Source organism: Panicum hallii, chromosome 7 (genome assembly GCF_002211085.1).
Source record: "Panicum hallii strain FIL2 chromosome 7, PHallii_v3.1, whole genome shotgun sequence".
Classification (NCBI taxonomy): Eukaryota; Viridiplantae; Streptophyta; class Magnoliopsida; order Poales; family Poaceae; genus Panicum; species Panicum hallii.
Genome location: NC_038048.1, coordinates 5,152,072 through 5,175,171, shown reverse-complemented (window position 1 = coordinate 5,175,171; position 23,100 = coordinate 5,152,072). Strand labels below are relative to the sequence as shown.

At 51.9% G+C, this 23,100-nt stretch overlaps 1 protein-coding gene across 1 annotated transcript; it reads right to left on the bottom strand.

The window, feature by feature from the left end:
• Window positions 1-1,045: 1,045 nt before the first annotated feature.
• On the bottom strand, window positions 1,046-23,100 carry LOC112899527. The gene is made up of 3 exons (XM_025968030.1): window positions 21,153-23,100; window positions 1,264-1,427; window positions 1,046-1,192 (listed from the first exon to the last, which is right to left on the bottom strand). The coding sequence occupies exons 1-3, from the start codon at window positions 23,098-23,100 to the stop codon at window positions 1,046-1,048; spliced, it is 2,259 nt and encodes a 752-aa protein (XP_025823815.1).

The window sequence follows — 23,100 nt, the reverse complement described above, 5'->3', positions numbered from 1 at the left end:
TCTTGTTCAGTCAGCCCGATACCTGCAGGGGATTCGGCGATATCACGATCGCAACATGAAGGAACAGTCATTCAGCATAAGCGACTTGGTCCTACGCCGCATCCAAGACGAGTCCGGCCTACACAAGCTCAACTCAAGGTGGGAGGGTCCGTTCGTCATCAAGCAGGTTACCAGACCAGGGTCATATCGACTACAATATCCCGAGGGTCAAGATGTCCCGAACTCTTGGAACATCCAGAACCTGCGCAAGTTCTACCCACAAGATTCGGGTTGTAAATTCCTTTATGACCACATGGAGGCTATGGCCATGTTCATATCTTATCGACTTCATATTTTGACGGAAGCCTCGGCTCCGTTCTTACCTTCTACAAATCGACTTCCACCACGGCCTTGAATGGTTGCTCACTACTACATTTATCCCAACAAAATCGATCCGTTCAACTGGTTTATACCCAGTTTTGTTGGATGGGCTCGCATGAAGAGCTACCTCGACTACATCCTGAGTCGTTGCACTCAGGGTAGTTTCATTTTTTGTCTCACACACGGCAGACCCGCGGCGATGCCCGCGTTTGCTCCCAACGAGTTTGATCCACTTATCCGGTTCCTATTTAATTCGTGGAGCGCGCTCATATGAGGAGCAACCTCGATTACATCCAAAATCGATGCACTCGGGGTAGTTTTGTTTTTCTGCCTCAGGTCTTCTAGCTCCTTCTGCCGTTGCTCGTCCTTCTTGCCCAGCGCCTTGATTTGCTGAAGGCAGTCGACGAACTATCCTTCAGTGTCGCTGATCACCTTCTGCAACCTCTCGACGTCATCTGTACGCCGATACAGCAGGTTCTTCACGTCAGTAAGTAGCTCTTCTTTATATATAAACATTTTCTTAAGTTCTGTGGTGAAGAGCTTTTTCAGAATCCAGGACAAATTGATAAGTGCAAGTACTCGAGGGGAGCAATGGCTTACCTTGGTGCGCTTTCTTTTGCTCTTTGAGCTGCTCCTGGTGCGCGTTCTTTTGTGCCTCGAGCGCTTTCTTCTGTTCCTCGAGTTGTCATTGGAGCTCGGAGTTGGCTCTCTCGAGATACAAGTTCTTCGTCTTCTCGTCGTCGACGCGCTTTTCCAAAGCCGCGAGTTCTTGGTGATCACTCACAACTTCCCGCAGTTTTTCTAATTTCTTCTGGGAGTCAGTGATCACATCCTGCATAAAAGAGGAGATCGAGTCAAAACTATTCGACAACATATACAAGCAGACGAGTACACGGGACTTACCATGGTAAAGTCATACAGTTCCTTGTAGGCTTTCCTGAAGCCCCTTATGTTCTCGGCTGTCAGCCTCGGGTCATCCACCAGGTCGGTGTTGATGATGTCCTTCAGCATTTCTCTGTGACCCTTTGATGTCCCAGCGGCTTCTTCAGGTGGTGTCTGCTGGGCACCTGCAAGTGCAAATGATTTTCAGAATATTGTGCCTGGGTCTCGGCAGTTAGCCGTGGGCGGTCAGATGCTTACCTGTGCTATCTGTAGGAGCGGCATCAGGGGCCTTGACTTGTTCCCCGCCACAGGCTCTGGTTTTGACTTGTTGGAGCTCGGGAGGCGGCAAGTCGGGCAGCGTCGCATCCGCCTCGGGGGCTGGCTCCGCGGGCGTCGACCCCTCGGGGGCTGACGGCTCGGGGGCTGGAGCTGCTGTGACTGGCCCCGCGCTTGCAGACTCTTCTCTGGTCGATGACCCGGGGGCTGGGGCAGTCGCGGCCGGTTTCAGCTGGAGGTCCGCGGCGCTTGCAGCCCTAATGAAGTCGAGTCAGTCATCATACAAGTTGAAAAATCAGAACGTTTATTGTGCAACCAGATGCAAACTTACAGTGTGGACTTCTTTTTGATGGCCCTTTTCACCCGCAAGGCCTGTCATGGCGTTTCCGTTGCCGGCGGCGGGGTTTCACTAGCCAGTGGCGTGGTCCCCGCCACAGCGATGGTGACGGCTGCGGCGGCTGATGGGGCTGCTCCCACCTCTTCGGGCTCGGTCCTGGGTGAAGAGGTGGAAGGACTACAAAGAGGACACTATCAGCGTATAACCATATTGATGTTCAGCAATTCACCAAAGCACCGAATCAATACCTGGAAGATTCGATTGCTTCAGCTTTCCGCTTCCGCACCAACCGACGACCCTGTGGTACCAAAGGTAGAGCTTCGGTCAACTCCACGGCTGGCCCGGAGGAGTTGTCCCTTCTCGCCTCTCCTTCGGCTTCTTTCTCCACCAGGGGGCTCTCGTCCTCCGTGGAGTCACTGCTATGCAGAGCCTGGGCAATGCGAGCCCTCTTTGCTTCGACAGCAGCGCTGGGGAGGAGGTGGTCTGGCTGGGGGATGTCGGGTCGCGGCGGGTAGCTGCGGTATAGTTCTGTGTGTCCCTGCAGAAGGTTTTCAGTTAGCAGCGGCAGAACAAAGTTCGTCTTCAATAAAAAGTAGGCGAATACTCACCGGTTTGGGCGGATTTCGCGCGGAAAACAACTCAGGCACGTAAGGCACGGCGTCCACATCCAGTAACACCCGCTGGACTCGGAGGAGTGCGGCTTCGTCTCGTAGTTCCTCTGCGCACATGCGAGAAGGATCTTCAGAGCCTGTGTACTCAAAACCAAGTCGGTGGCGTTGTTGGAGCCTGAGAACATGACGGATGCGCCGGTCACTCCCATCATCTTCTGCGCCTCTATGATGTCTAGCAGTTCCTCGACTTGATCCATGTCTCCCCTGGAAAGTTCAAGATTCCACTCCGGCCTCACTACAGGAGGATTGTTTGATTTTGTTGGGAGTTGGGGGGCATGGTTCTCAATATAGAACCAGTGTTTTTTCCACCTGGGAAGGTTGGAAGGGAATTTGCATGATAGATATTTGTCGCCAGCCTGCTGACGCAGTTGGATGCCGGCGCCCCCTGCAACGGAAAGGTTTTTCGAGGTGGGCTATGGTTTGACGCGGAAGAGGAAGCGGAAAAGATCCCAGTGGGTTCGGTTCCGAGGAAAGCTTCGCAGAAATAGATAAAAATCGAAATGTGGCAGATGGAGTTCCGGTTGAGGTGATGGAGCTCAAGCCCATAATAATATAGAAGGCCGCGGAAGAAAGAACAAGAGGGGAGGGCCAATCCCCGTTCGATAAAATGGTAAAATGTGACAATTTCATCAACATTTTCCATAGGGAAAGGTTCACAGAAAGAGGGGCGCCAGTTGACAAGATTCTTGTCTTGCAGCAACCCCTCGGAAACTAGCCTATTAAGATCATGGAGGGAACACTTCCTAAATGTCCACTCCCCGGTCGGTGGCTGCGCCTCCTTCTTCTTCCCTTCAAGTTCTGATCTCTTGGGCGCCATCTCCGATCCGCTCGCCACGAGTCGCTCGGGGGCTGCGGGGAGAGGGGCGGGGAGATCGGGGCGGGAGGATTTCGCCGGGAGGATGGCGGCGGGCGTACGGCTCAATTTGGGGATTTTTTGAGGCTCTTGGCTATTTGTAGATTGGAAGCATAGTCTTTGCTTGGGAGTTACTGCGGGGTTAAATAACCAGCGGTTGGGGTAAAGTTCTACTGTTGTGAAGGTCAAGAGTCATTTCAGGGAATATTCCGAAGATGAGGGGCCATTTGGTGGACTGTTTGGATTAAATATTCGATTAATCATTTTTTCAGGGTCAACTGTCCCGAAAAGAGGGGTTTTTCGAATCTGTGATCTAACTTCCATCGTTTGTACCATCACATTGATAATTTACCATGTCAACATTTTTAGCCTGCATGCCATGGTTTTTTGGATCCTTATCTCCAATCTTGAAGGATTTGGATTCAAGGCTTGGGGGCTGCGGGGTACGTGGCATCGACTACTTATTTTTCAAATTTATTTGAAAGGTAAGGAGGATTTTAGACTAATGCGACCCTCAGCCTGATTCTTCGATTCAACCTAAGGCTCGGGGGCTACTCCATATGGAGTGCGATTTTTCAATCGCACACCATATCAGAAACAAAATTCGGGGCATGAGCACCTCATAGCTTCGATGCAGCCAAGTAAGTACTCGAAGAAGGACTTCAAGACGAAGCTTTGAAAGAAGTCGAAGTCTACTTCGGAAGTACTCGATAAGCCTGCAATACTCAGCTACGAAGAGCTCGGGGGCTTGTCAGACCCGGGGCCACGGGACTGTGTACATAACGTAGTTTAAGGAGGTTTAAGAGATTAAGTCCGTCTTATCTCTTATTTATCTCGTTTATCTCTTATTTATCCTATTTAAGTAAGAGATAGAGCTAACCGATGCAGAAGGAATCTACCCGAGACATGTTCTGGTACGATTCCTTAGCTGGAGTTGGTTAGTATTTTTGTAACCCTGGCCTCTCGGATATATAAGGGAGGACAGGGACCCCTCTCAAAACAAGATCTCCAGATCATTCTACACCTAAGGCAATACAAACCACCATACAGGATGTAGGGTATTACGCGCTTTGCGGCCTGAACCTGTCTAAGCTTTGTGTTCCTTGCACCTTCGAGTTTCTGATCTCGACGTCTCCTCACCCAAAACTTACCACCTTGGGTATATCCCTCGGTGGGCAGCCGGTTAAACACCGACAGTGACCGCGCACTCGGTCTCCTTGCGAGTCTGACCCCCAAACCCGCGCGCATTAGCAGGAGACTGGTCGGACAGCCGTCTGGTCTTATGACTGTCTCCCTTCAAGCATCCTTGTTGTTAGGATGGAAAGGCTGAGCTGTGCCATATTTTTCCTCGTTGGTCGAAACATGGTGCTCGATGAGCTGGTAACGGGTCAATCCAACTGGGGGCCCAGCTCCCGTTTGAGGGGATCCGGCATGGGTCAGCTAGTGACCGACTCCAAACTCTCGACGGCTGATCAATATAGTTATCAGGTCCGTTCGACCGGTCCTGATGGCTCGCTGCCTTTCCTTAGAGAAAAACCATGGATCGTGCTCCAGTCAAGGCTCGGGCGTGGGTCGGGATGCCTATGGCACTTGTGCGCCCGAATGCTGGCCGCTAGTGGGCCCATCCATCCTCGCCCCTCATTCTGGTGATGCCCTGGGACATTGGGCCCTTCGGTGTCAGAGACATTGGCCAGCGTGTTGCACTCCTTGGAGAAGTGTCAGATGTACTCGTGGAGAGTTTCCCCTAGCTTTTGTCTGCAATTCTTAAGGTCCCATGGGTTCTGGGGGCGTTCGTAAGTGCCTTGGAAGTTTCCCACGAAGATTTCCCTTAGGTCCGACCAGCTGTGAATCCGGTCGGCTGGTAGGTCCTCGAGCCATGTCTGTGTCGAGTCGGCTAGGGACAAGGGCAAGTTGCGGATGACGAAGTCATCATCGACCACTCCTCCTCCCCGGCAAGCGAGCTGGTAGTCCTCAAGCCACAAGCGAGGTTCATCTCCCCGGTGTACCTCATGATGTTTGTCGGGGGTCGGTACCGTGGCGGGAATGGTGCGCTGCGGATGTGCGCGCAGAAAACCCTAGGACTCGATGGGTCGGGGCTCGGGCTTCGGTCCTCACTGTTGTCATGGCGTCCATCACAACATGGGTGATATCCTTGGCTTGCCGCCACTTGCTCGTCCTCGTGCCCGCGCCTCCAGGTGTTGATGGTGTGGCATGTGTCGCGGTCGGCGCCCACGCATCCCCTAACGGGGGTGTTCACGGGACCTTCCCCCTTGCATGGGGCCGTGTGGACAGACATGTCCTTGACACCCTGCTCTGCAGGGGAGTGTGGGCCCGCATTTTTCCCGTGTCACCGAGACATCAAGCTCTTGGCATGTTGTTGCACCGCGCGCTCGATGAGCATGCGCAACTTTTGGTGAGCGCGGCGCCCCTCGGGCGTCGCTTGCTTCGAGAGCCCTTCCAGCAAGGCCTTAGCGGTGGTGATGTTTTGGCTTGCCTAGATGAAGCGCGGGGGACCCTCGTCGTCTTCGAGGATCCTCCGGTTTATGTGCGGTCAGCGGCGGCGCGCGCGCCCTCTGTCCCCACGGCATCCAATCTCTCGCTCGAGTTTGGCGCGCTTCTGTTCTACTTGGAGGCACGCTTCCTCGAGCTCCTTCTGCTGGTCCTGTAGCTGCTTGAGCCGCGCGGGTGGTTGGGATTGGTTCCTCTCCCTAGCCCCATCATTAGGGCTGTTCGGAGGAGTGTCCCCACTGTGGGCTTCTTCTACACGCCCTTCGAGGACACTCGTGATGAAACACTCCCGCGAGGGGTGGTGGCTTCCTCCACTGGAAGCAGAGTCAGAGATCGCCTCCGATTTTCCCGCGAGGAGATCATGGAAGGATTCCGAGACGTAGTTCATCATCCCCTCGAACTCGCTGCTTGTGGGGGACGAACCAAAAGACGCTGCAATGAGGCGATGCGCATCCCCCGCCGTGTTGCGCAGGCCAATAGGAAACCTTGTCGGGACGCCCCTGTCCGGGATCTTTGGGGAGAGTGGTTCTCCCCCGGAGATTTGCGCTGTGACGTTGGCGAATGAGAAGAGAACATGGTGCAAGTCCTCCTGGGTCAGTTGGGGTCCCAAGAAGACGCGGAGCTAACACCCCAAACTCTTGTAGTCGAAGTCGGGGGGGGGGGGGTGTTACCCCCGGAGGCGCGATCCTCCGAGGCACGCAGCTGCATCCCCTCAAAAGCCTCGACAATAGGGTCGACGTCGGTGGTGCCAGCGGGGTGAACCAGAACACGAATCTACTCCCATCCCCTTCCTATGGTGATGATGAAGTCTAGGCTCCCGAAGTGCACGAGCACGCCCGGGGCCCATCCTTCGGCATGGTTGGCCATCCGCAGCCTGAGGAGGTCAAGGAGATGTGCAAAGCCCCTACCTGGCGTGCCAACTGTCGGTGTCTTGAACCGCCGACTAGTAAATTTTTACTCCACCGAGGGAGCCCTCCAGTGCACCACCGCCTTTGACGGCAGCAATCCCATCACCGCGAGATCCTCCAGCTACGACTCCTCCACCATCAGCGACCTCCAGTATGACATCATGATTGAGGAAGAGGAGGTGGAATGGCTTCTCTTCTCTCTCTCTCTCCCTCTCTCTCTCTCTATTCCTCCTCAGGCATGACGGGAGCGGAGAAGGGGAGGGGCAATGGTGATTGGAAGGCGGGGCAGAAGAAGGCTGGCGGCAGTGTTTGGAACAATACAAGCAGAAGGATAAGGAAGATGACGACCCCCGGTCCTCCCTCTTTAAAGGGATGCACCTCTCGGAAGCCCAACCGAAGGACCAGGGCGCGGCGCGGGGGCCTGCCACGACCATGGCATGGGCGCGAAAAGCAAGGCAAAGCTCCAACTTCCCAAGTAAGTCTCCTTGGGCCACACACCCGATCGGCATCTAACAACAGGCCTGACGAGCCCTTTAAACATCATTAAACTAAAAATGATTAATTTAGTTGTCCACTCGGGGGTACTTCAAGTCCCCCGCCCACGTTGCTCCAAGAATAAAAAAAGAAAGAAAAGAAAGAAAGGGCCCAAGGTCGACGCGACCGCCGCTACATCAACCACAAGGGCCGCCTAGGCACCATCCTAGCCCGGATTAGCACCCCTCACAAGGATGTCGTTGACATCGACCTCCGTAGTGATAATGGCGGCGGCTCCGGCGAACCTGTTGACGAGTGCCCTCCACTCCTGAGGGCCAGTCTCCACAGGAAATTCGGGCTCTAGCCGACCTAGATCCTAGCCGGACTGAACCACGCCAAGGCCAGTGCGTTGGTAGCCCCACGGCAGACGCCTAACACCACTGCATCCTTGAATTGGCGCAGCAAGGATCGGAGATGATCGGGCAGCAGATGCCCCTCCTGCCTCATCACCCTCACCACATCAAGTGCCGCGCGGGTCAGAGCCTTGTGGCGGTCCTCCAAGTCATTCAGGCGATGACGCAGCTCGTCCACCTCGAGGCGAGAGGCCATCACCTCTGCCTCTAAACCTGAGACACAGAGGGTTTAGCACACTAGGACCACCTCAAAAATGGAAATGAAAGAAAACTATCAGTATGAGGGGACACACCTACAGCCGGGGCGTGGGCATCCGTGGCCCCGGCCAGGGCTGAAGCCATCTCCTCCTCGAAAGCGCAGAGGACGGCCTACACGACGGCGAGATCAGCCTCCAGCCTGCCCACCTCCTGCGTCGCGTCCGAATACCGGCCCCTAGCCTCGGACGTCTCACGGACAAGGTCCCACATTTTTCTGCGCCAGCTTGCGTTAGACTCGGACAAGGAAGATGACCCCAACGACGCCGGTGCTACGGCCGCAGATGGTCCCCCAACCACACCATGCGCGGCGATAAAGTCTTGAGGACCTGTGGAGATAGCCCTGCACGAACGCAGAACCAGAACATCACAACCACAACCGAGGGGCAAAGCGATGGGGTGAGCAACGCTTACCCCTGACAGCACAGAATCTCTCGGAGGGGCAGTGGCCCCCAAGGCAGAGCGCTAGAGCCCTCATCCGCTAGGCGCTTCTCTCCCACCATCTCTTCAAAGGGCAAAGAAGACGGGAGGATCTCTCTCTCTCTTCTGAATGGAAAAACAAGCTCTCACCAGTGAGAACGTTTGGCCGGGATGGTAGAGCTTTATAATTGGACCCTAGCACCACGCGCGCATGACCCCTCAATTTCCGCAGGAAGAGGAAGAGGTACGAACTTTCTCCCCTCCTGTTCGAATTAAATTGTGATAGGGAAAGGTGGTTGGCGCGGTTGCACTCCACTGATCTCAGAAATCATGGCAAAGCAGGCACCCCATCATCTTTCGTGATGTGGCGGGGCCGCCCCCGGCGCACGCCCATGAAAAATGCACCAGTACTCCAACTCCTCGGGTAAGCCTTCGTAGGCCTCATCCTCATTCGATACATGCATTTAATTGCTTAGTTTTTGAAATACTCAAAAACCCAAAAGCACATCATCGGATCCTGACTCGAGAATCCGACTTGTGGGGGGCTTGAAGGCCGGTCCGCGGAGGACTCGAGGCCGCCTTGCGTTGAACAGAGCCAAAGGAGAAAATGTAGATGAGCCCCAGCGGCCCTCGCCCAACCTGCTCAGGCAGTGATTCGGGTCATCTCGATATTCTCATCCGATCCAGACCTCGAGCCGTGCCCACAGAATCTCCATCGAGGAGGGGCCAGCGGGCCACTTGAGCCGGTCGAACAACTCGGGCGTCTGCCGGGAGGCGGGTCATGGAGTAGTGGAATGCCACCTGCGGGCTATGCCGACCCCGTCACGAATGACGGACCCGGATTCCACTCGGATGCCCGGAACTTTGCCCGAGCACACCCGTTAGGAGCTCACCGAGCACGTCACTCGGGCCATCGAGACAATGTCACGGTCTCCATGCTCAAATGGCTCGAGTTTTCTCTTGATAACACGCAGCCAGTCATCTGCATCCAAGGGGTTGTTGGATCCTGCAAAGGTGGGTGGCTTGGTCCTTAGAAAAGCTGTCAGTTTGTCATTTCTACTCTGCTCCCGGGGCCTTGGGTTGGTGATGACATGGGTCAAAGCTTCCAGTAGGAGGTTCTGGTTACTCAACACTTGCACCAGGTCAATGGCCGGTGGGGGTGGGGCCTGACGTGCTCCTACTTGGTTTTCTCCTCCCTGCTGGCTTACTTCCTGATTTTCCTGATCTTCATGGCCGGGGGCTTGTCCTTGCACACCCTGCTGCCTCTCCGCACTTAGAGTGGTACGTGCCTGACTTTGGAAGGTCCTGGTGTTACGCCTAGGGGCCATCTGTGGATTGGGTAAAACTTTTATGAGACTTAGATTTGGAATTACGTGATGTTTAAGTTATTTATTTTCATACTTTTGAAAAGGCAGAATCCACCTCCTGCTGACAAGCACACAGACTAACAAGCATCAAGCATAAATAGTTTTATTTATTAAGCTGGGGGTACAACACTTGGGAGGGTACAGCCAAAACACGCACTACACGGTCGGGTACAGATGGGAGGGGCACAACTCTAAGCTTGGGGCCGGGACGGCTTCATTCCTGGGGGCATCTCTGAGGCATGCCACTCGCGGGGCGAGCCATCTTCCAGGGCGGAGTGCACTTCCAGTGGGATGAGTAGCTCTACCTCGTCATCCTCGAGGATCCCATTTTCTCGAGGCTGTTTGACAGCTCCTTCTTCTGCGGCTGCAGCTGACCTTTCGGCACCTTCGGGTGGAGCTTGCAGGGTCCCAAAAAGTCCTCCCCATCCTATGATGGGTGTTCCAATTAGGACTTGGGTCTCCCTGATTGCCGGGACGGGCATTCCACTGCTGGTCCATTCTTGCATACGCCGATCCTGGATCTGCCTGAGGTTCTCATGAGCGACGGCTTCGCTACTTATAGTGGCCGCGGTTCTTGCTCCGGCTTGAGCCACCCGGATTTGGTGCATCCTCACTGCAAGCTCTGCCTGCTCGGCCTAGTGAGTTTGCTCCCTTAGGAATCGGGCGTGCTCGTCGAAGAGCTTGTCCAAGGAGACGAGGTAGGTGACCACATGGTACAAAAGGTCTTCTTGATGGCGACGCCGTTCCAAGTTCCTCATGCGGGCCTGCCAGACTTGTGTCCTGATGCCTGGGGGAAAAAGCCTCATCGGTGTGGGAATGAGGTGTTCCTCGAAGATCCGGCACAGGTAGCGGAGAGCCTTTCTGATGGCCAAGGGATAGGCATCCCGATGTTGAAATCCTATGGTAGTCACTCACCACGGCTCGATGTCAGGGTAGCGGGTGCTTCTGGTGATGGAAAGAACCACCCTACAACGAAGAGTGCCGAGGTGTTCGTACTCTCTACTGTAGTACCTTGGGCGCTCGGTGACACCAAGGCGCTCCAGGGAGTTGATCAAAAGGTGAGGGAAACCAGGCTCTTCTTGGCAAACGCCCTGGGTCCAACCATTCTTAGCCATCTGAAAACAAAGGTAGAGTGAACAAGCCTTGCACACATGGTAGGGTACAAAAAGGATAGACGGTCTTTATTTTTCAACAGGGTCAGGTACATCTCCCAAGGATACATTATTACTAGGATGATAGCTCTAGCTTAGGTACTCTACTCTTCCCAAGGGTTTCTTCCTCGATCTGGTTAGGGCACTTCATTGGTGGAAGACATTGCTCCAATACCTCATCTTCGGTCTGAGTGCCCTTATCCCAATGGGTTTCTTCGAGTTCTCCTTCCAGTAATCCAGCTTCTCTTCTGCGTGCCTCGATACGTTCCCTTTCTCGAGCGTTGCTTTGCCATACGTCTTGGAGAGAGGCTAGGGAACTCTCAGCTTGTGCCTCAGCTTCTACTGTTCTCATCCATTATATTTCCAACTCTTGTTCTGCCTTTTCTGCCCTGCGGATTTGGTGCTTCAGTTGTTTTACCGGTTCGCAGTAAAGTCGGTCTAGGCTCGTGAGGTAAATGGACAGGTGGAAAACCGTATCTTCTAGTTCTTCTTCCCTTCCCAATCCTCTCATTCGGGCAATCCATGAGCGTCCTCTTCCTCCAGCAGGTGGGAAAAATCCCATAGGACTTCGCTGAAGATGATGCTTATAGACCACGCAAAGGCATCGCAGGGCTTTTCAGGCAGCCTTTCGGTAGGTGTCTGGGAACCCAAAGCCAGTGATGGAGATGAACCAGGGATCCATGTCGGGGTAGAGTGTGCTTTTTCCCACGAAGATCACCAGGTCACACCGAAGGGTGCCTCTGAAGTTGTACTCCGGGTAGGTGTACTCTGGTGGGTCCACAACTCCGACACGTTCCAGGTTGAGTAGCAATAACTTCGAGAGGCTAGGCTCTGCGGGGCAGATTCCATCACTCCATCCATTGTCAGCCATCTGGAACCAGACAAGGGCCAAAGGTACGTGCCATGTGGAAAGGTGAGTTATGTGGGGAAAGATCTAGTGGAAAACGGCTTAGAAAATGTCCTCGGTCCTAAGGGTCGCATCCTACGGCCAACCTACGGCTCTAATACCACCTGAAGCATTCTCTCATCCAAGGTGACTAAATGTAATACAGATATCAGTCCTACGAGGCTGATAACACATTTATTACATCAGATGTTTATTACTGTACAAACCGTCGAGGTAGCGGGCACTGAAGCGCCACTATCAAGAGGAACAATATAAGGACTACAAGCCAAACTAAAGTACCAATAAAATCTAAGATAACATCAGAGTCTTGTGCCATGGTAAGCTTCCTATGGAGATCCTAAACAACAGGCAAGGTTGGGTGCAGGACGGCGACCTACTCGACGTCTTCAGGAACGAAGTTCGGATCCTCCTTTGTAAAAACTTGGCAAGAGTGAGTACATACGTACTCAACAAGTCCAACCACACCCACAGAGGGGGATAATAAAGATCATGCACAAGATATATTAAGAATAAGGCTAGGGTTCGTTTGCGATAAAGCGAGGTTTTACACATGCAAGGGTTCATTTAATAAAAGAGTTTTCTCAAAATATTTCTATAGTATTCGAATAATAAGTGGGGCTGATCCTACACAAAGGATCCAAGTTTTAATGCTACTGGACTCCACATCCACAGTAGCTCACGGCACAACTGCCGGACACTTTCAAAACAACTCACGCCACAAAACCAACCATCCCAAAATGTCTATTGAAGTGACCATGCCGTAACTTGTCCAATACCATGGACGCGGATATTCGAATAGATTTTACACTCTGCAGAGGTTGTACACTTTACCCACAAGTAGGATACCGCACTACGAATGCCTTAGTGTCGCTGCGGATCCTAACAAAGCCATTACCCACCTTAGCTGAATCTAACTAGCCAACACGGAAGCAACCATGGGGTTAATAACCTATCAACAAAGTCATAACCGGGACATAACTCACACAGATCGTATTCCTTCTACATGATCTCCCGTTGCTAACCAGCTCTCCTTTTGGCTAGCAGAACAACTAGTGGGGTTTATGCTAAGCCGTTGCCCACACAACGGTAGAGTGGTTGTACGATAAGTGGGTTAGGCAAGATGACACCTCAATTCATCCTTACATTGACAAGATGGACATCTCCCAACCATGCTCAACCACAAAGGTACAAGCTCACCAATGGCATTTCACACAGGAAACACCGTCCATCTCATCAGATTATATCCCTCTTTTATTTTCCCAAAATCCCATTTTATCTGTTAAAACACTCACACCTTTATTTTTGATAAAGCGCGTTGTGGTCATGATTAAAATATAATAAAGGGAATAAAAGGTCCTAAGCATCTCTAGCAGTAGTTAATGTCTAGCAGAGCAAACCTGTCACACCCGATTTATAGGAACATAAATCGAGAAATCATATATGCGCCAGGATCAAGTCACGCATATATACAACATAATCATCAAGATATCACAACACGTATCTCGAAATAAAAGCGTATAAATTATAAATGAATATCTTTATTACAACTGAATCAAGAATCAGTTCAAGGAATGCGGAAGCATAAAATAAATACATGAAGAATAGGGCGCCACAGGGACGTCGGCTGGGAGACAACGCCTAGAAATCGTCGAGTCCGCTGATGTAGTCCTCCATGTCACCTGGTACTGAGCAGCAGTCGAAGATACCCCAGAGAGAACAGAAGAGCAGAGAAGGCAAGTGTGAGTACACAACTTGTACTCAACAAGTATAACACGAATTATGAGGCTCTAAGGTTAGCTGACTCAACTGCATTAGCTTTTAATCTTGGCAAATTTTATTTAAGCTATTTACTACAAGTGAATAAATTACCATAACCCAAGTTACATAATAATTAATCAAGATTAACCAAGAGACTACTGAAAACCAAGCCAAACCATCAAGGTACAACCCCACTAATCAGACGGAGGATCCGGGCCGCTCATGACCGTGAGCACGGCTAGTATACCAGTTTTACACTCTCGAGAGGTTACACAACTTTACCCACAAGTCGTGAGCCATGCTAGTTGTTCATCACACTTCCTTAGGTGAGATGGCTAGCAAGCACACTACGAGGCCGTTACAAAGAACACGTTGGTAAGGTGTAACCGCTAAGGATTCTGGATCAGCGACTATGGAGCAAGCCTCGAGGGGGTACAAGCACACAGCATAGACCAAGCCTCGTAGCGCGAGGGCCATAGAAGCTTACCACCCCTCTTGCCCCGCAGGTAAGTTACTCCCAAACCAAAATGACCTAATTAGTAGGCCAAGACCGTCCCATTCCAGTCTTGTGGTTGCGCGGTTGTCCCAGGTTGTCGCTCTATGAACCGGTCCTTATGGAGAGTGGCCAACCAAGCACTAAGCACCGTGCTGGCCCCCTAAACCATGTTTCTAACAAAAACATATTTTAACGAGACATGAGCCGCTCAAGCACACAGCACAGAGGGCCACTCTCAGGATCAAGTTGCATATAGCCATTAATCAAGTTTAATTAAAAGGACCGGGATGAGTGAGAGCGCAGCACCTAGCACAACTAACCAAAATGCAACCCCAGGTACATATATAAAGGATAAAGTGGCTAGGAAGTCCTTATAGGCATACAGTATTAAAATGCAGTATGAAATTGTATTTAATAGTGATGGGATGTTCATGTTACACTTGCCTTCCTCGAAGTTCTCCTGCTGCTGCTCAAACTGCTCTGCAGAAAGGAGCTCCTTGTACTCGTCCAAAGGCTCAGCGTCTACTCACGATCGACACGCCAAAACATGGTCCAGCACATACACACACATGCAAAACAAGGACAAAAGGTAAGAAACAGTACAACATTACATAAAAACCGTACACAAAACTATGATAGAACTGTTCTATGCGTTACAACGATCGCGTGAGCGCGAGAATCACCTAAAACGGGGCTAAGACGCGAAATCTAGGGCTAAAACAAGGTCCAGGGGCTTTTCCGCGAGAAATTAGAACTTCCAGGGAGGTCCTGGGCAAAACTAGGGACCTCAACGTAATTAAAGGGGTAGATCTAGGGTCTAACCCGTGAAAACACAGGGCATGGACGGCGGACCCAACTTCCAGAGAACTCAGGGGGCTCCGGCGCTAAAAACAGGACCTAGTTGGAATTTCTTTTGAATAGGTGTGGACTGCGGGTTGGTTTCAACTAAACCCAGGGTTCTTTAACAAAAGGACCAGGCCGAACCGGTATCTTCGGATCCGGACGCTCGGATCTGGATCTGGCGGCGCACGAGGTTTGGGCGCGCGGGGCGGCGGCGCTTGGTCGGGCTTGCCGGAATTCGCCATAAATGGCGCTCCGGGGGTCAAAACAACTCGAGTTTGGGTCAGGCGTGATCAGTGCGGCATGCGTGATCCACCTAGGGCTACTGCGGGGCTCGGGGAGGGCTCAGGCGGCGTGCACGACGACGGGGGCGGTTCGGCACGGCGGCGCATCGCCGGCACGCGGCGTTCTGGTCTAAGAGAGGGCTAAAGGTCTATGACATGTAGCGCAAAAGGACCAGGGGGACATGCTGATGCTCACCGAGGGCCTGAACGGGTCGGAGGAGCGGCGCAAGCTGGTCGGCGACGAGGGCCAAGCGGCGGGAACGGGCGGCACTCGCGGGGAGAGCTGCTGCAGGGGTCTTCCGGGCTTCTGATCTCCACAGACCGGCTCGGGGTGTACCGGCGGCGGTTCTCGATCAAATTCTAGCCACGGCCGGACTCGGGGTCGAGGGTGGTAGGCTCGGGAAACTTTCTGACGGCAAGGCGGAGCTTCTACGGGTCTTGGCCGGAGTTGGGGTGCGGCGGAGCGGCCGGTCCACGGCAGCGCAGAGGCTCGGTGCGGCGGAGCAGAACGGGGCAGCGGCGCTAGGGTTTGGGGCGGCTGCGGGGTAGGAGATGAGATGCAGGGGGGTCCGCAGGAGCCAGTTAAAGGCCGGGCCGGGGATCTCGGCGTGCGGGCCTGGCACTAGGGCTCGCCGGAGATTTCGGATGGCCGGTTCGCGGGGAGGAGGAAAGAAGGAGAGGAGAGGGGAGGCGCTGACGGGTGGGGCCAGAGCCAGAAAGAGAGGGAAGGAGGCACGGCTCGGCTGGCCGATGGAAGACGGACTGGCGACCGATGTGGAGGCGAGGATCGGCCGATGGGAAGCGGAGATCAGCCGATGTGGAGGCGGGGATCGGCCGATGGGAAGCGGAGATCGGCCGATGTGGAGTGAGCTGGGCCTCGGCGCAGGTGGAGCTGGGCAGCCGATGTGGGCTGGCTGATTTCTTTTTCCTAATCTCCTTCTCTTTCCTTTTCAAGCTAACTCCATTCTACTTGAATTCAAATGAGATTCGAATTCAAACTTAACCATTCAAACAAAACAAAAGAGATGCACCAGCATGAATGCACAAACATGTTGACCCTAAAATAAATTTTAATTACTTGTGGTATAAAATTAATTTAAATGCAAGATAAATCAAAGAAAACCTTAGAAATTTTATTTAAGCCAAAATAAATTCATTAAAATTAGGGTGTTACAAAACCCTATATAGACATTAATCTAGGTCATCAAGGAATGATCATAGCAATCAAGGGGTGGCTATCCAACCATGTCGTGCAACAATGCATTTTATAAAACAGGCCAATAGGTTGTGTTTATAAAACTGGGATAAATATGCATCAAAGGATGGGATTGGACTTGCCATCCTCAAAGCCTTCCGGAAGCTCCTCCTCGAGGTACGGGTCTTCGGGCTCCGGCTCGTGGTCCTTCTCCTCCTTGGTCACACCGTCGGCTATGACGCACAAACAATCACACAATAAAAACAAAGTTCACCGACGAGCTTAAAAAAAAGAGAGGGAAATAGAGAGCTTTGATTAAAAAATAGAGAAGACTATTATATTTGTCGGATGTGGATCCTGAGGCTTGGAGAAAATATTTGATGCGTGGTGGAGTTTGGAATCGATTCAGAACAAAATATTGCATGAACTCTGGTTAAATATTTGGGAGAGGGAGGTGGAGGGCTGTGGACTGCATAAGAAGGAAAAGTGGAGGAGGTTATGCATAAGTCTGCCTTTCTTCTTCCTCGAGACAGAATATGAGGGGGAGGGGAACGGTAGGAGGGGGGCGGCCAGGCCATGGGCGCCGGCCCCCTGGTGAATGGCAACGCCCGGGGAGGTGGGGAAAACCGAGAGGAGGGTGAGGGGGTCCGATTCTGGCCCTCACCTCGTGCGGAGACGGTCTACGGAGGGTTGTCCACGGAGATGGGTGGCGGCTGGAAATGGTGAGCGGCGACGGTGAGCTGCAGCATGAGGTAGAAGAGGGGAGATGCTGGGGCGGTGTGGGCGGAGTGAGGGGCGGCTTTGGGGCTGATTTATAGGCCGAGAGGGAGAGGGGAGATGGCCGGCATGGGAGGGTCATGGGCAGTACAGGAACCTCGCCATTAATGGCGGCCGGGATGCTCGGGGACAAGGCGCAAGCTACGAGGGCGAGGGGACGGGATGGAGATGGGCCGGCGCAGCAGCGGGTCGCACGCCGGCTTGGCGTACACGGGCAGCAAGCACGCAGCGGCACAGTGAGTAGCAGCGGCCGCGGTGTGACGCGGGCGGCGTGATGCGAGCGCGCGTGCATAGCCAGCAATGGGGGCAGCGGCGGGTCGTGCGCTGGCCTGCGCATGCGCGCAAGGAGCGGGCTATAGCTCGAGCAGACAGCAGGCAGCACAGGGGAGAAAAGGAAGGAGGAAGCCAGCGTCGAAAAAAAAAGAGTCTGGAAGAAAAAAGTTAGAAGAGAGAATAAAATGGATTTGAACAAAATATGAGAAAAGAAAAGAGGGGACACGCGCGGGGCACCGACGATCGCGGCCGGGCAGGCACACGCGGCCGACCACATGATGGTGATGCAACGGGACGGCGGGGCCAGTGGAAAAGGAAAAGGTACGGGTGGCTCTGCGGAAAAAGAGGACTGCGCGATGTCGGGACGGCGGAAAATCAGAGGGTGGACTTCGGGAGCTCAAGCGGCGGAAAAGGTTTAAAAAAATTTTAAGCAAAATGCAATTTAAATAAGATAAAAAAAACACGGGCGTTACAGATGGTGTCCTTGAGCAAGACTCCATCACTTTATCGTTATTAGTTATCCGCTGCAAAATCGTCTTTTGGGGATGATATGTTCAACTTTTAATTTGATGATCTATGTCCCTTTCTAATGTTAAGTAGTGAGCCCGAGGCTTGCAATTTGTTATTGAACCTTAAATCTCAGATTTGAACCCATACTTTTGTTAAACTTATAATGTTTAGTTGTAACCATTATTGCTTAAAACTTGCTCTTTGTGGTCCATCGGCAATATATGTGATTGTAAACGGTATGTGTGTATGCATGATCTTGGGCATATGGTGGTGCATATATCGGGACTACCGGATTTGACATCATTTTTGGCGAATGACAAGTTGATCGTTTACGATTTAGATGTGGGTTAACACGTGGCACGCTCTTAGCACGAGCGCGTGTTAGCTCTCATCTTAATATTAATAACCGGCAGTTCACTTAAAATGATGTTAAATTGGACGGTTCTAACAGCAGGAAAACCAGCGACTGGACCGCTAGCACGTGCACCACCACCACCATCAGCACTGGTGTCAGGAGCACCGTAGGCTCCTGCAGCACCATCGACGGTCGGAGCAAGGGCGGCCAATTCGACGACGGTCCGACTGGATCTCAATTGATGCTTCTTCGGTCCCGTTGGGTTCATCCTTGCACATGGCTTGGGGAGGAGTTCTTCCACGGGAATGAAGGATTGGTGACGGGTTTTGCCGATTGTAGTTGGCAAGCAGAGGGATTTGAACGATTTCTTCCTCAACGAGTGAATGGGGAAAAATTGGGGCGGCAAGATATATGGATGGACGGATGGAGCTTTGGTGCCGATAGGATTTGGAAGCGCGCGGAAAAAATTCGGGGCTCTGGCGTGCGGGAAAGGTTCGCGCGCAGGAGGAGCAGGCACGCGCAGTGAGCATGGCGGCGGGCGGCGGGCGGAGGCACCGGCGCAGCGGATCGAGAGGCTAGGAAAATGCAGGGGGAAGAAATGATGAGTCCAGCCCAACACATTTCTTCCGCTGGTTTCTTCGTCTTGGAGCAGCCGCCGAAACAGTGTCCTGCATGCGACTCGGTTTACATGTTTTTCTCCTCTTTCCTCTTTTAACTCCCATGCCACATCAGATTTTTCTTACAGTCTTATTAATTCTATGAACACCATCCTAGTAGGAGGGTTGGGACTGCGCTAAGACCGTCTCCAGCGGTATTGGCGAAATCGTCAGCTCCGTGGTTGGGACTGCGCTAAGACCGTCTCCAGCGGTATTGGCGAAATCATCAGCTGACCTGTAAAGAAAGGGAATAGGGAAAACGAACTTCTGAGCTCCTTGGTTTGCCGGCTGCCTCACTCACCGCTCCAGGAAGCACGCAGGAGCTAGCGATGAGTTACTCGCTAGCGGAAAAATTAATTTCTGCTGTTTCTCTCTCCGCCGGTTCATAGAAAGCTAGTGACGTCGCCGGCCGTTGGACAAAGCCTAAGCAAGTGGTGGTTGCTCTGCTAAAAGCTAGTATAATTTCAAATTAGTATATCCACTCAGGGCTAATACATAGATTACGGCTACAGATAGAAGTAAAGAATGACCCTGCGGAAAGTTAGGGTTCGCTTTTCTAGGCGCGCACCACGTTGTATCCCACTGCCAATCGAGGAGCACTCAAATGCAACGCTGGTAATCAATAGATCCTAGGTTATTGTGTACAATAATTGAAACGAGATTAAGTGCCACTAATACCAACTGGGCTTTACAAATTCATCAGCCAAAGCTTTTCTTACTTTACAATGAAAAGTTAGTAGTAAAGCTTGCAGTTGCATGGATTTAGTATTGGTAACTTTCTGGCGTGCTATCCATCTCCAGCCGTCACAGTTTTGGACTATAGCCAACCAACAATCATTGACATGTGACCTGAATTCTTTTTAAGTTATACGGACAAAGGACATACAGCCCCAATAGCAGTCCGCAGAGGAACTAGCGTGCATGAGTTGTTCATCGTTGTTGACAAAATTTACACCCACACAATGATCTGTTCTTGTCGACGGAACAGTGTGACATACAAGTATTATTGCTATTATACCTTCTTTTGAAACGATTATTGCTATTATACTGATTTTTTGGCCTCTTGAAAAATTAGAGTAATAGATCTACCTCATGCTTAGAGGGTTTGTCGATCAGTGGCAAGTGCAGTGTTCAATTAGCACGGCGTTGGGACTAAATGGAAAATGAGCTTTTGGAAAGGAACATATTTGTCCGAAAAACGAAAAGGAACCTTCATTGAGAACAAGCTAATTAGTTTGAAAAATGAACTAATTTATTTGTCCTAGATGCTATATATACAAGAAAGGGGGAGTATAAAATTGTGGTCATACACAAAGTGATAACACCTTCATGGCAATACGTCTTTTGCCATAAATTCGCAGCGTGGCTACATATTTTCGATTTCTATTGCAAGAGATAGGCAATATATTTGAAGCAAAAAAGAATCTATGTGTGGTAATACTCTAAATATCAGTTCCGTAAAAAAAATATTACTGCCACTAGTGCAAAATTGTTGCAATATGTAAATATTATCACCACGACTTTTAACTATCGCCACATGTTCTACGCGGTCCAATTGTTATGTTATCCACAAAATGTAAAAACACGAGACAGGATTAGTGTAGTGTTAACGCGTAATATATGAGATTGAAATGTCATGCCACTTTGTGTCAACCTTGATATTACACATACATGTGACAATTTTTTCCAACACGGGCAAAGCCCTGATTTCATTACTCAAAGCAACGAAATTCACAGAAGTTTAAACAGGGTACGACCTACCCTCCACCCACATAGCAGAGCTTCTTCCAACCCACCTTTTCGCACACAGCAACAAAGGGCTGTCTAAGAAAAAGGCTAAGCTCCAGCTAAGCGAAGCTAGACCCACCTCTTGCACACAAAAGGAAGGATCATCCTCCAAACAGTAGTTTCAAGATTACAGAAGACAGAACAACACGCACACACTCCCAACTCTAAGAGATGAACAGCGAAGGGACATGCTGCAAAACGCCTTCATACAAATATATGATAGTTTTACGTTCTAAAAACAGAGAACTGTTCAGCAATAATGGTCTTTCTCACAACAGAAGTGAGGACACACCGGCCCCTCAAGATTTTTCGGGCAGCAGGTATTTTCTGGATCAGGATCTTTATCAGGTGTCTTGATTTGTTTGTCATAGATTTCTCTTCCGATGGGAAACAGGCCAGCGTGTTCTGCCACAATCCACACTATGGTTATGAGCTCACCACCCCGGCCAAGCTGTCTGGCATGGGACTCCCTGGTGCATCGGACGGACGCGTAGAGCAGCTTATCCACCCAGACATCAAAAATGAGTTCCACCACATCCTTCACTTTCTTTGCTTTCACTTCTTGCAGCGCAATGGCAAGTCGAGCAGCATCCGAGACGAGACGCCTATTAGCATCCGAATTCATGAGGCTCTTGGACTTCTCTCGAGAGTGCAGGATCTCGGCAAGTTTCTGCTTTCTTGCTGCACAACAGGGATTATTTTCCTTATCCTTTTTAACGTATTCCTCTTTCAAAGCTTGGATGGTAACGTCGCACAGCCTGCGGAGGGAAGGGTCTGGTACCATGTGCGGGCGTAACATGACGAGGAACATCAGGTATTCTGACAGCATCTCGATCGCCTTGACATGGTTCCGCTGCGTTTCCGCTGCGTTTGCACCACTGATGAGCTGTGGCTGATTGCCAGAGCAGAGGTAAATGGTGGTGGCGATGTGCCATAACAGGATGTCCTCCTGGAATTCATGACCAAAATAAGGTAGCATGAGGCCGTCGAATATGTTGTTACGTCTCTTGACCGCCTCTTGGCCCCAGAATGCCCTGATGTCCTTCATGAAGTAGGTTTTCGAGCCGGACAATCTTTCCTTTATCCGTTCGAACACCAATCCCTTCACATCCTGCGGAAGCTGGGATAAACACTTCCAGATGCGGTATTCGTTGGAGGCGTCTTCCAATCCCAGATTGGTCGCCAGCCATCTGCATAGGCGTTCAGTGAGACCAGGAGTACGAGTGCATTCCTGCAGCATGTTGAACCGCCCAATGGTGTCTGACCACATCTTGTACCTGGTTGGATCCTCGCCCAGAAGCCGGCATGGATGTAGGCACATAGCGAAGCGGCGGAAACCACACCACCACCCACCGCACAGAACCTTATGGTGAAGCCAAGTCCCTGACCTCGCCGCCAGGAATACGTACGTCCAGGTGGATGACAGGGCCATCACCAGCCAGACCACATCCAGCACCAATGAAGCACCAAGCACGATGTAAGTGACAACGAGGTCAGGTAGCTCCACAGTGTCCTTCGGGTACAGGCAGAACAGGACGATGGCAGTGGAGGTGGCGAGCGGCGCGATGAGGCGCAGGATGTAGCCTCCAGTGGTGTAGACAACGGACGCCTTTGTGTACAGCATGTCGTACATGAGGGAGGCTTCTACTTCGACCACCTTGCACATCTCCTTCCATGCCAAGTTGAAGATCTTCTTGCTGGTCTCAAGGTCGGTAGAATTCATCTCGACCGAGGAGTCGAATAGAGCACGGCAGCCACAATATTGCCATTGTCCCTGAGCAATCTTCCGGGCGTCTTCATTGCCACGGCAAGGGAGATCAACTGTGCTAGGCGCCTGCTTCTTGTTGCTTGAGTCCCAGGCCTTTTTGCTCAGCGATCGCAAAAGGGCGATCGCCATCTCGATGAACCTGAAAAGGCCGATGATGATCATGATTATGGATGCCAGGGACAGCAGCCCGCTGCTGTCGGCAAGGAATATCTTGGTGTAGACGATGTAGACGGCTCCCAGGGCCTTGGTGACGGCCCCAACAAAGTTGCGCCAGGATAGCTTGTCGTCGTCGAGGGAGTATGCGCCGACGTTGTCTGGGCCACCCAGATGCAGCAGGAGAAATGGTGCCCAGAACGCAATTAGCACCTGCTCATGGTTCGCTGCCTCCGTTTCACCTGTGGCGTCGAGGGAGAGGTGGCCGAGAGCGTAGCTTCCGGCGAAGTGCAGGATCTGGTAGACCAGCCACAGGGAAAACGTCAAGCCTGGCCGCACACTACGCCGCCGGGTCTCGGCGAGGAGCATCAGGAGGACAAGCGCGGCCAGGCTCACACTGGCAGCAATCCGGATCGCCCATTCGTTCCAGAAATCCACAGCCCGGGTCAACCATGTTTCCTCCAT